Here is a 12728-nt window from a genome sequence, read left to right as displayed (position 1 = left end):
TGTTGAGTCATTCAGAGGCGGACTTCCTCTTGAGCTTCAGATTACAGACTGATGACCAGACATTGTCCTGTAAGATTTTCTGGTAGAGAGCAGAATTCATGGTTCTGTCAATTAGGCAAAGCAATCCCCACACCAACCCACTACCATCAACATGTTTGACTGTTGGTATGATGTTCTTATTGTGGAATGCTGTGGCAGCTTTATGCCAGGTGTAACAAAACCCCATCTTCCAAATTGTTTTCACTTTCGACTCATCAGTGCACAGAACCTCATTATAAAAGGCTTGAAGGTCCTATAGGTGTTTTTTGGCAAATGTGACATGGGACTTTATGCTCCTCTTGGTTAGCAGTTGTTTTTGCTATTTTCTTGCTATTATTGCTTCACATTGGTTCTATTTAAGTAATGTTTAGATTCAACAGCGCTGGCAGTAATCAAGCCAGGGTGTGTCAACTAAATTTTGTTAATTTGTTGATTGGGGGGATTAATCTGCGGTAATACATTACCATCATAGTGGTCTGGGTGTTTTAACAAGCCACTGCCTGATCATGATTGTAACCAGAATGTCTTTGTTACAGTGTTGTTTCAGTGTTTGAAAGTTTGATATGAGTTCATAAGAGTTAATTGATAAGACATTCTCTAATACATATCTTCTCCTAAGGCCTGTAGTGTTAAGAGTACAATCGTTGTCTTTTTAAATTTGCATTTTGTGGTTATGTATTTCAGCTATATACGGAATTCAGCAACTGCCTGTTGGCTTCTATTACTCAGTTTTAAGTTAATAGGTTTACTGTTTACTGTTTTAAATACAGAAAAATGTGTTGAAATTGTCTGTGGCAAATGACCGTATTCTACAGATGCAGCAGATAGAGATTAGGTTGACAAATGCTGAAGAGAGGGCCATGGCACTGCAAAATTGAGTTTTGTCTGTTGAAGCTCTTTGTGTAATTACCTAATGAGCTGATTCAGACATGTTGAATCAGGAGAAAGACAAAAACTCTGCGGTTCTGTGGAATCTGAGGCAGCTCCTGAAGGCTTTAATGACTACCTAATGAATTCAGTCAGCTTCTTAGAGCACATTAAATTTGAAGTGCATTGAGATTAAGTCACTATATCTGAACTATGCCTTACCAGTGATGCTGCATTTGACCCATATTCAAGGATAGTCGCCCAGATCTTGGTTATGAAAAACTTTCAGTGCTGCTTATCAGAAGAAGTTAAAGAAGAAGTTAAAATTTTGAGATTTTGTGATAGTGACACAAAGGTCAATTCCAAAAAAGTTGGGACAGTAGGTAAAATGCAAATAAAAAACAGAAAGCAGTGATTTGCAAATATACTTTGACCTGGATTTAAACACAAACAGTACAAAGACAAGAGGTTTTTGAACTTCATTGGTTTTGAAAAAATATGCTTACTGTGAAATTGATGGCTTTAGCATGTTAAAAAAAAATGGGACTGGGGTAATTTAAGACTAGAATCACTGTTTCAAAAACATCTTATACAGGCATTGGTATAAAAGGAGCATGCTGAAAAGGCTTAATCCTAAAGGACTAGGCTATTCCTGGATGCTCCTTTGATACCAAAGTATGATTGCAACGCCTGTTGAATATGTCTTTAAAAATTTCACAGTGATCCTAGTCTTAAATTGCTCCAGTCCCAAATTTAGAAAACGTTGAAGCAATCAATTTCGGAATGGGATAAGGCTCAAAAATTTGTCAAAAAATGTGTCAGTGAACTAGAAAGCAGTTTAAGAACTATAGAACAATATTGTTTAATGAGCAAGGATATTAAGTATTTCGCCCTCTGCAGTGCATAATATCATCAAAAGATTCAGGGCATCCAGAGAAATCTCTGTGTGTAAAGCGCAAGGCCAAAAACCACAACTGAATGCCCGATTCCTCAGACAGCCCTGCATTAAAACACAGCAAATTTCTGTAGTGCATATCCCCACATGGATTCAGCAATACTTTGACAAACCATTGTCAGTAAATACCGTTTGTCACTCCATCCATAAATGCAAGTAATGCATGGTGGAAGCCATATGTAAACAACGCCCAGAAATGCTGTACAACTTCCCTAGACTCAAGCTCATCTGAAATGGACAGATGCACAGTGAAAATGTGTGCGATTCCCAAAACTATTTTAGCACAAAAATGATTCTTTAATGGTAGAGCGAGCATTACATTGAACACTCTCTCTACCAGTTAGGATGATCTTAACACGCAACACCGAAAGTGCTTTGGGGAAACAGCCTATACTGTTTATGGAAATAATAGATGTTGTGTTCTCTGGGCCAAAGAAGGAAAGGACCAGCAAAGTTCAAATGCCAGGGTCTGTCATGGTATGGGGGTGTATTAATGTCCATGGCATGAGTAATTTGCACGACACTGCCATTGACACATTTTGGAGTTACATATGCTGCCTTCTAAACAACATCTTTTTAAGGGATGCCCATGCTTATTTCCAGTATAACCATGCCAAACCACATTCTGCACGTCACCACAACATGACTATTCAGAGAGTGCAGTTGCTAGGCCGGCCTGCTTGAAGTCCAGACCTGTATCCAGTTGAAAACGTGGTGCATCGTGAAGTGTGAAATATGACAATGAAAGCCCTGTATGGCTGCACAGCTGAAGACCTGCATAATGGAAGAATAGCAAGAAAATGCAGCTTTCAAAATTGCATCAATTGGTGTGCTCAGCGCTCAAGTGTTAAATGAAAAGTTGATGTAACACAGCAGTAAATATGTTTTCAGTTACAGGTTATAATACATGTTAAACTGAATTAACTAATCACTGCTTTCTATTTCTATTAGCATTTTACAGACTGTCCCAACTTTTTTGAGGTTTGAATTTGTGGCAATATTGCCCTGTTCATTGTCATTTTTAAATGTGCTGTGTCTGCTCAGGAACCTCTTATGTAATCTACAAAAGAAAACTATATATTATGTGCGCTCAGCATATAAATGCCCGCAAAATATCATGATTATGTGTTATGCCAAATCATTCACCAGTATTTATACGCGCCTTGCCAGAGGGGTGTATTTTTATACCAGGATGAGAACCTTACATGACTCTTTCTCCCATTGGCCCATTTAGTTCAAGCCCCGGCCAGTGGGGCGTGTCTTTTCGGTCCCTTTAACCAATCAGGAGGCACTCGATCTCGGAAACGCCTCAGACTGGATTCCTTGTTACCACAAAGTCCTCGGAGCGGAGTTTTGTGTACGTGCATAGAACAAAGTAAAGAAAGGGGGGCGTTAAAGTGAACAGGTTAAAAAAAAATGAGTTGTGAGAGTCCTTCACTTCACGATAAGCTCAAGGAGGAAAGTAAGCGCGATAGTATGTGGAGTTAACAACACTCAAACGAGTCGGATAACAGCGGAACAAAGAAGAGGTAACGTTACAAGTATGGCTACCCGAGAAAGCCGAGTGCACCGAAGAGCCATGTCGAACGTCAGGAGGGAGCAGCAGGACGACGACTCTGACACGGAGGAGACTCCTCTGGGCTTCAAGAAAACTGATGGACGCGAGCCGCAGATCATCCACAGTGGTCATTTTATGGTGTCCACCCCTCACGTCGAGCACCCGCCGAAGAAAGGCTACGACTTCGACACTGTTAACAAACAAACTTGTCAGACGTATCACTTTGGCAAGACGAGCACGTCGCATATTTCCATCGACGCGTCCCTCACTAAACTCTTCGAGTGTATGACACTTGCGTACAGGTAGGTGGGTTACTTTTGAGCGAGGCTGAAGTTGGCTTCGTAGCTAATTGTTAGCTTCTGGTTCGAATTTTCCCGTTCCACCTTAAAATGGTGCAGGAGAAACATTGACGCCAGAGTGTAACTGCTGCACCATTTAAGTTGGAGCAGAATAATATGAACAACTTTTGACCACGTTTGAAAGAACTACACTATTGACTGATAAACAATACGTGGGAGTACCGAAGTGGTCAAGAGAAGATATTTGTAGCTATGACCATATTGAATTTCACTCCACAGATGGTCAATGCTAACTGGCTAGCCAACTAGCTTCCTACATTGGCACTGTACGTTAACTTAGCCAACCTAAGTTACCGTTACTGTTATAATGCTCGCTAAACCAGCCTGGACTTGAAATTTTGCTTAGCTAAGTGCCTTTTATTCTAGTAAAGGAGCAAAATGTTCTGTCAGAAACAGTAAGCTAATTGCAGTGTTAACATTTCACATGAAGTCTGAATTAAAGTTTTAAAAGAACCCTCCTAAGTCGACATGCAGAGAACTAAAGCTAATCGGCTAGTTAGCTAACTCTGCGAACGCAAGTGGCTGACCTAACTAGCTAGCTTAACTAAGTTAGTTGACATATTTTGAACTGGCCGTTAGCTTTGCGAATACTAAAATAAGGTCACTCAAAGGGTAACAACCTCCATCTTCTTTTGAGAAATGGGACACTCATATTCGTTAAGTTAGCCCTACACCGGGTAGCTTAGTTTTGTCAACCAGTCCAAGTGAAGAGGTGATGCATGTCTGTTTAGTTAAGACTACCAATCTGCGGACTCAGGAAGTGGGCATACCTAGCCTCGAAGTAAAAGATATTATTAAAACTCTGAATAATAAATATCTGACGGTTCTTAGTCATTCAGGTCTTTAAATTGCGTAATGAGTAGTAAGGTAAGTCGAGGAAATTGGATCACGTGGCAAAAAGTCTCCAATAATACACCACAAGTCCAGTCGCTTTCTCTTTTGCTTAACGTTACTACTACTAATACTAGACACGTTAACGATGGGTAACTGAAAACCTTCACAGACGTATTATGGCTCACTATTATGACTTACTGAAATTAGGCACTACTGTTATCTTACTCTTTCAGTTTTTTTCTTCCTGGCGCATTGATGTGTGGTGTCTTGCACTGATCTTGCTTCATAAGTGTCAACTTATGCCACTAATTATACAGCTTTACTATTTAGCTTTGCAGCCGTTACATCATAACCTTGTGGATGAGTGAAGACAGGCTAACTCTGTGTCCAGCACACGTGATTGCTGTCACGAGTAGGCAGTTTCTTTCCTTGGAGGCTTAATTGGAGACTTGGTGGTGAGGTGAAGCAGCCTGCCTCATTATGCTCTATCCAGACTTTGATTGCTGGTCCTACATTTGAACAGAAGAGTAGATCAGACACTCAATCATTTCTCAAATTTTCCGCAGTTTTCTTCAATCATTGAGATGTAATCACAGTAATCCAGAGTGGTGTGATGTGATTTGGTTCATTGTAGAAAAACTTATCCACTTGGAGTTCTTTACAGTGGTAGTGGTCAGAACCACAAATCACAATGTATACAACATAAATGTAGCTATTTTTAAAATTTTGGTAAATCCAAAAAAGTAAGTTTTATTTCATTTTACTACACTGTGCATGCAGCACTCTTCTTCAGGAATGAATGACAGTGTCTCAGGCATCGAACAGTGTAATCATAATTACTTTGTGCAATAGCTTCCTCTGAAGCAGCTGAAGTAGAGGCATTGAACTCTTAAGACGTCTGGTTACTGTCACCATCACTGTGAACCATTCTGACAAATGGAGCTTTTCAACATCAAACCACTCTGGATGACACTTAGCACGTGTGCATGATGATATTGCAGCCTAACAATATCTGCAGACATTTCCTTTAAAAAAATCAGCATCAGACAGATATTTAGATTTGACCAATATTTGATGGTGTGGTTACTGTGCTCCGAAAGAGCAGGATGTTCAGGTGATGCTTCATTCTGTTCTAAAATTTCTGCATTTTCTTTTCTGCATCATTTTGTTCATTTTATTGCATTTTTAACCCTCTATTAAAAAGTTTTACATTTCTTTGTTATGCTAACCCAGACTGACTAGGAGCTTGGTGGAAAATGTTTATGTATCATCACTGAGAAATGTAAATAAAATATCAGATATCAGCCAAAGATTTCCCATTGGTGTGTTTCTAATATTTCCAATTTAATTACGTCAAAATGTAGACGGAAATTAAATGAATTCTCATTGGACAAATGAAAACTTAAGTTGTAGGGATACCATATTATGTTCTTTATATGATGTATTGATATTCTGATGCAGATGGAAAATTCTGGTAAATCATTTATATTTATGTTTGTACAAGATTATTTACGTTTTATTCATTTAAAGCTACACTGTGTACCTTTTGGGGATTTGGAGACCTCTCTTGTAGAAGTGTGTAATTGCACCCAGTGTGCAGAAGAACATATTGTAACATTGCCTGTGCTTCGTACCCCTTCCTCAAGCGGATGAATCTGATATTTGTGAGTGTGTTGAAGGAGTATTCAAAGCGAACTCAGTCAAAACTTGGTGAAGGATGTGTCTTTTAAGGATGCAAGTGAATTATCTACTATTGTTTTCCTCATCAGTATTAATGTTGATTTTGCCTTTCAGACCTAAACATCGAGCCAGACCTTCTTTTGAACCTGTGCATGTGATGTTAATACATAAAGATGTATAATGTTTTCTGAAAAACTCCTGCAAAATCCAACTTAACCTCTGGCTTTTAAATTATTATTTCAGGCTTTACAGGGTGGCATGCAGCAGTGCTAGCATGCTGCATTTTAGTCTATTTTATTTATTCTGACTTAGAAATGCTTTTTCTTTCAGTTTTAACAACAAAGATCTTGCATGGTAAACATGCTGTTTGTGTAGCTTTGTATTATTACCTGTATTTGTATTTTACTAATCAGTTTATTTAAAGAGTAAGAAATAATAAATAAAGAAGTTTCTTGACAACATTTCAGATCGAAGTCTTTCAGATTAACTCAAGTACACAAAAGTTCACCAGTAACCCAGTTCTGCAGAAAAGCCAATGAGAAATATTTGACTGAATTTTCGGGTTAAGGCCAGGATACACTACGTGACTCTTAGATTTGTAACAGATTATTAAAAGACTGGGTATCTCACTCTGACTGGTTTCCGCAGATTTTTTTTGAGTGACTGAAATATAGGGGATCACATACACAATTCTTAAAAGGGGAGTCAGCGATTCTGGAGAAAGATTGTTGATATTTGAACTCAACAGCGAAACCAATGCACCCCTCCCTTCAGTGCTCCTTCAGAGATTCTGGACACGCGTTGCCAAAGTGAAAGACACTGGGCTAGCAGACTTTTTTTTTATCTTTTAAGATCTTTGTGGCCATAAAACCCTTTGCAAATGTTGTACGGACAAATACCATGATATAACGTTAACGACACCGCAAGTAATGCAACTAACGTTAGCTAGGTTGTGGGTTAGCAGACTTCTAATTACTGCTGCTGTAATTAAATAGTGCAGCAGTTACATTCTGGCTCTTCGCCCTTTCCTGATATAAGAACTTCTTTCTCAAGCTTGGTTCTTCAGATGATCTCGTCTTTGGCTGTTTCTCGGCCATCTGGCATGTGTCAAATATACAGTCATCGCTTGCTGCATCTTTAAGTTGCTGAACTGAACCGAACTTGTGTGAACAGATGCGTTCAGACATGTTTGATATACTCTGACTGGTCTGAAACGTGATCAGGAGGCAAAAAATCTGAGTCTGTGACTCTTGCACACTACTTGATTTTTCTCTCCCAACTTTCGACTCTAAAAGATCCAAAATCTGCAGACTAAAGCCAGTAAGCACAGACTGAGCCAGACTCAGAGCCATAATAGGGGCTAAAATCAGGGTAAAGTCGTGTCGTGTAACCCCAGCTTTAGATTAGCTTTCTTGTGAAACGTTTGCTGACTTGTCAGTACTTCATTTGCAAATTTACAGTATTTTCCTAGACACTCTACGGTCTCTACGCTGAATACTTCAAGCTGTGAGACAAGCTGCTAATTGCTTGTTTACATATCCTTCTTAGACTGAGAACATGACTGATGTCGTGCAAGAACAGAACAACATCAGTCTCTTGTGTATAGCGTGTGACCTTCCTTGAATCCAGCTAACTTCACTCCTGTTATAGAACTAGAAATGCTGCCTCCTGTTGTTTTCGGGTCAAGACGTGCAAGAATATGTATGACCTTACACTGCTGTCAAGTAATCTTACCATGGAAAGCATATTGAATGCCTCCTTCTTCCCTAATAATAAATGAGTAATAATTATCCAATTATGGAATAAATCCTCAAAGGAAAAATAGTTTTATTAAATAGTATATATGCTGGCAGCTGTTGCTGGATTACAGGTTAATAAGTTAGCCTGATTCTTAAAAAGGTTAAAAACGTGTTCAGATTTGCCTTTTATCAAGGCAGTTTTGGCTCTCATAGAATGTCTCTATGCCAATCACATTGCAAGGTCAGAACTGGCTGGCATAATTGCACATTTTGCAAGTAAGAACATTTTGCAGTTCAGTATGCATGACAGCTTTATATATTATTTTTGGCTCAGATGCTGCGTTTAAGGACATGTTAGCACCAGTCAAACACAGAATGCTCAGTAAAAAAAAAAAAAGTGAATTGTTTTAATCATTTGAATGTACTGCTCAGTGCTCTCTTCAAGTTTGTTGCGGGTAAGGCATGCTGAGTGAAGTTACCACATATAAGAATGCAGAAAAACTCCACAGCTGTCTGGCTCTGTATTCCTGTAAGAATGTTGAGCCAAAACAAGTTGGCACTGCTTCCTTAAGTAACTTGTCCTGACAATTTTACCAGTGCTCTTGAACATGCACATAATTACCTGGCTATGCAATAAAAAGACATTCACAGCATACAGTGGTTTCAGTAAAGGATGAGAGCATTTTGGATGTGTAGGTGAAGATGTGTCTCTAATTCAGAAAAATTATATGGCACATGCTTAATCTTAATGAGTGGTTATTCTTTGTTTTAATTTTATAGGTAGCTATGTTAACTGTGCTTTTAGAAGTTTAACTTTGAAGCTGGGTTCTGTAACTTATCCTTGAGTTTTCCAGTTGTTCAGTTTCCAGTGATTGTGTTGCTGTCTATGACCAGGAGAGAATTTATTGGGTGGGAAGAAAGATGCTAGCACTTCCTTTTGTTTTACAGGGTGTTTCACTGCATTGTGTGCGATGAAATGCTGCCTTCAGTTATTACAGAGGAAATACACGCTTACACCTTCCAGTTTATCTTGAGCGAGATCTGTTGTGGACTAAGTGACTGGAAGAAGAGTTACACGAAATTGAAGAAATGGGGAAGAATAATAAACAATGTTAATACCAGAACCCAATGTTCGGCACATCCATGCCTGTTTTGTAAAAGAACAAATGATGATGTCTTTATGATGCATGCTGAACCATACCTAGGTTGTAGCCTAGAAAATAGTGGGCCGTCCAGATCGTCTCTCAGAGTGGAAACCTACACTGAGAGTGTCCGACTGCCCTTTAGAAATAGTAAACAGATTAGATTACTTTGGAACTGCCTTTCGTAAGAGCCTTTCCTTAGCTCTAGTTTGGCACTGCCCTTGTGCTCCTGTATGGATAGTAAAAGCAGACATTCATTGTAATTTCAAGCTACTGGTCTGCAGCTTCTTTTCAGCAGGCAGATGGCTTCTTTACTTGCTTTGAGAGCCATTAGGCAACAGGTAGTATTGACAGCAGGCAAAAGTTTATTGGCCTAAAACATTTACAATACCATACTGGTAAGGATAAGGTAAGACAGAGTTCAGAAACACCTGAGGTTTGCCATCTAATTGCACCTAATTCATCCCACACAAAAAAGCATTTTGTAGATGTAACGGTGGGCTCTATGATGACAAAAGCATAATGATGCTTTAAGATTTGTAAAGAGGTTGCAATGGACCACTAGCAAGAAAGTAATTAATTAATTAATGAAGGATGTCCATTGAATTAGCTGTTTGCTATTACTATGCAGTTTGTTCAGTGACTTCATACAGGTTGTTGTTTTTTCTGTCGTTGGTCTATCTTTTTTATAAAACATGTAGCTGTTGAGTTCTAGCTAGGGATGTAGTTGTTTAACCAACAAAAACAATTCTTCAATCACTGCTGTCAATTTAAAAAAAATATTTCCAGCATACAACACTTGCTATATCAATAGGCCAGGTTTATCAGTCAAGTTGAGGAATGTTTTGAAATTGTACACAAGAGAGCGTGTTCCAGTCATTTTGTCATCTTTTTAGTTTTGGACATATAATCACAAGCATATAGTTGTCAGCCCATCAGTTTAAACAAAACCAGGTTCTTATAATTAAAAAAAATTACAGAAATACAGAAATGTACCGTTGAGTCCACGTTCGTTTAAATGAAAGGGCTATTGTAAACATTTAGACCACATAACCTGCTAACACAACCTGTAAACAAACGGTAGAGGAGGCGTAAAATGTGGCTACGCAGTGAATTAATACGGTCCTTCGCTAATGTGGAAGACACATCAAGAAGCTTTAGTGTTCACACTGTTAAATCCAGGACGTATGTAATGTCAAGTGTGAACAGGGCCTAATATTCCCTGTAAAGCAACTGTAATGCACCTGATCAAGCCAATTGCGGGCAGCATCCAAACTGCATAATACTGCGCTGCACATACTAAACTAATGAATGCACTTATAATTGTGGTGTCCTGTTTTTGAAATACTACATAGTACTGTAGTAACTTCTTGCAAGTTCTGCTCACTCTCCCACTCTCTTTCACTCTCTCTGACCTGAACTGCATTCATAAAGGATTCAAAATAAATATACTTGGGCAGGAGCCCATATACCTGGGCACACTGCCAAAGTATAATCCATGTGTGGGAGCACTGTTCTCACAATAAAAATAACATCATATTGACGTCATAGTGCCCACTCCTGTTGACATACTGCCAGGTTCATTGGGGATAATTTGATTTCTAGGTAATATAGTAGTACTATTTTTATCGGTCAGAGAAATATATTACATAATAGCCTACTCCTTTTCAACTGACCTTGCCTTACCTGTTATTTTTTCTTCTCCATCAGTGGCAGGTTAGTGTCTCCAAAATGGAAGAACTTCAAAGGCCTAAAACTGCTTTGGAGGGACAAGATTCGCCTCAACAATGCCATCTGGAGAGCCTGGTATATTCAATGTAAGGGTCAATGACCAGACATGCATACTGTTCAGAGCCTTTTTCATGTTTTCCTCAACATTGCCTTTTAAAGCTCTTTCCCTTGCAGATGTGGAGAAAAGAGAGAATCCTGTTTGCCATTTTGTTACACCGTTAGATGGGACCATGGACTCCGGATTCCATCGACCTGCAGAGGTGAGACAAAGGAACATTATTTAGTTTTCTCATGTTTTGAGATGTTTTTATGATATTTCAGAGCTAGGGCTGCAACTAATGTTTCTGTAATTGACTAATGAACAATGACATTTTTTGATCAATTGAGCGCTTGATTTCTTTTATGGTGCAGCGAAACAACAGAAACATATCATCCTTACTCTTTCTAGTAGGATTCGACTGATTATCGGCCCAACCAATAATGGGGGCCAATATTCAGCATTTTTCCGATTATCGGAATCTGCATATGAACGATAAAAAGCACCGTATGTTATTTATGCACATATCTGACACCACCATGATCAACAAAACACACTTTTGTAGTCTGACGCAATATCCCACCGACAGCTTTGCTGGATTGCTTGAAATGTTGATGACTTATCGAGTACAACCAACCAGCACTTGTAGTCTGTCTCTTCCATCCTGTGTCTAGTAAATCCAATCAAACATGCTTTTTGGTGTTTGTGAGAGACAACAAAGAAGCACCTGCTTTGCTCCCACAGCGAGGAAAAGAGTAAAAACATGTCACGGTTGAACAACATGCGCTCGGTCATATAGTTTCATTCACTCTAGCCAAACAAATGTGACCCTCGTGTGCAGCTGGAGTCCTGCCTGAAACATCACATTAGTTTGGTGAGTGTGAGGTTTCTCTGTGTGGGACAGACACGCTATGCTGACTCTCACTGCTTCTGTAGTATTTTAAACTTCAGAATGTTCTGAAGTTCAAAATTCTACAATGTACTACAAAATACAACGATACTTTATATATAAAACAATATGTTATGATTTTACAAATAATTGACCATATTCTGGAGACTTAATAGCATAGTTGGCGAAGTTATACATAAATTCTGTTCTTTTTCCTTCTGTTTTTGCTCGTTAAAAGTACAGAGAGTTGCAGCTCACTATTTCCAAAGAATCCACTGCTCTGCTTAGACAGGCCGTTTCCTTGGAAGAGCCAATCAGAATACATCTGATACATTCAACACGTCCAGCTACTGCTTGTTGTCACATGAAATACATTTTTAGTTGAATAACAAAATGAAATAAGCACATTAACATTTGTATTTCCTCATTATGTTACAAAGTAGTGACAATTTTAATGCATGTTTGCTCAGATTTTTACTGTAAGGTGTTTTACTGTAATACGTTCACAGTTTTGTGTATTTCGTTAGTGTAGGCTTTATATGGTTTTTAATCTATATCTAGGTTTTCTTACTTTTATCCACATACTGAAAATGCAAGCTCTGCTCCTGATATGTTCCCTTCCAACAGTCATTGAGTGCGTTTACATGCACTTAATGGTCCAATAACTGCAGAAAATCAGATTTTGTCAGTAATCCGATCAACACGTTTACATGCGCTTGAGTAATCAGATAATGAAAAAGCTGCGGTCTACATGAGCCAGACAGTCATCGGATTTCTGTTTTGCAACGAGCCAATAAACCCCCAGAAGAAGATGTGATGTAAATGTAATGTAAAATTTGAACTTGCCGCTGCCTTTTTTTTCCCATCATGCCACTTTATCTGAAAACATGATCATGCA

At 38.7% G+C, this 12728-nt stretch overlaps 1 protein-coding gene across 5 annotated transcripts in view; it reads left to right on the top strand.

The window, feature by feature from the left end:
* Positions 1-3151: 3151 nt before the first annotated feature.
* LOC118826881 (MLX interacting protein) overlaps positions 3152-12728 on the top strand; it is a 31386-nt gene continuing 21809 nt past the window's right edge. For all 5 annotated transcript variants that reach the window (XM_036597924.1, XM_036597923.1, XM_036597922.1 and 2 more), the window contains exons 1-3: positions 3152-3721; positions 10884-10990; positions 11079-11164. In XM_036597924.1, the coding sequence (XP_036453817.1) occupies positions 3405-3721; positions 10884-10990; positions 11079-11164 (510 nt within the window). In that variant the 5' untranslated portion in view covers positions 3152-3404. The remainder of the gene's footprint in view (positions 3722-10883; positions 10991-11078; positions 11165-12728) is intronic.

The sequence above is a fragment of the Colossoma macropomum genome, unplaced genomic scaffold, assembly GCF_904425465.1.
Source record: "Colossoma macropomum unplaced genomic scaffold, Colossoma_macropomum, whole genome shotgun sequence".
NCBI lineage: Eukaryota > Metazoa > Chordata > Actinopteri > Characiformes > Serrasalmidae > Colossoma > Colossoma macropomum.
This window is presented reverse-complemented; position numbering and strand designations above follow the sequence as displayed.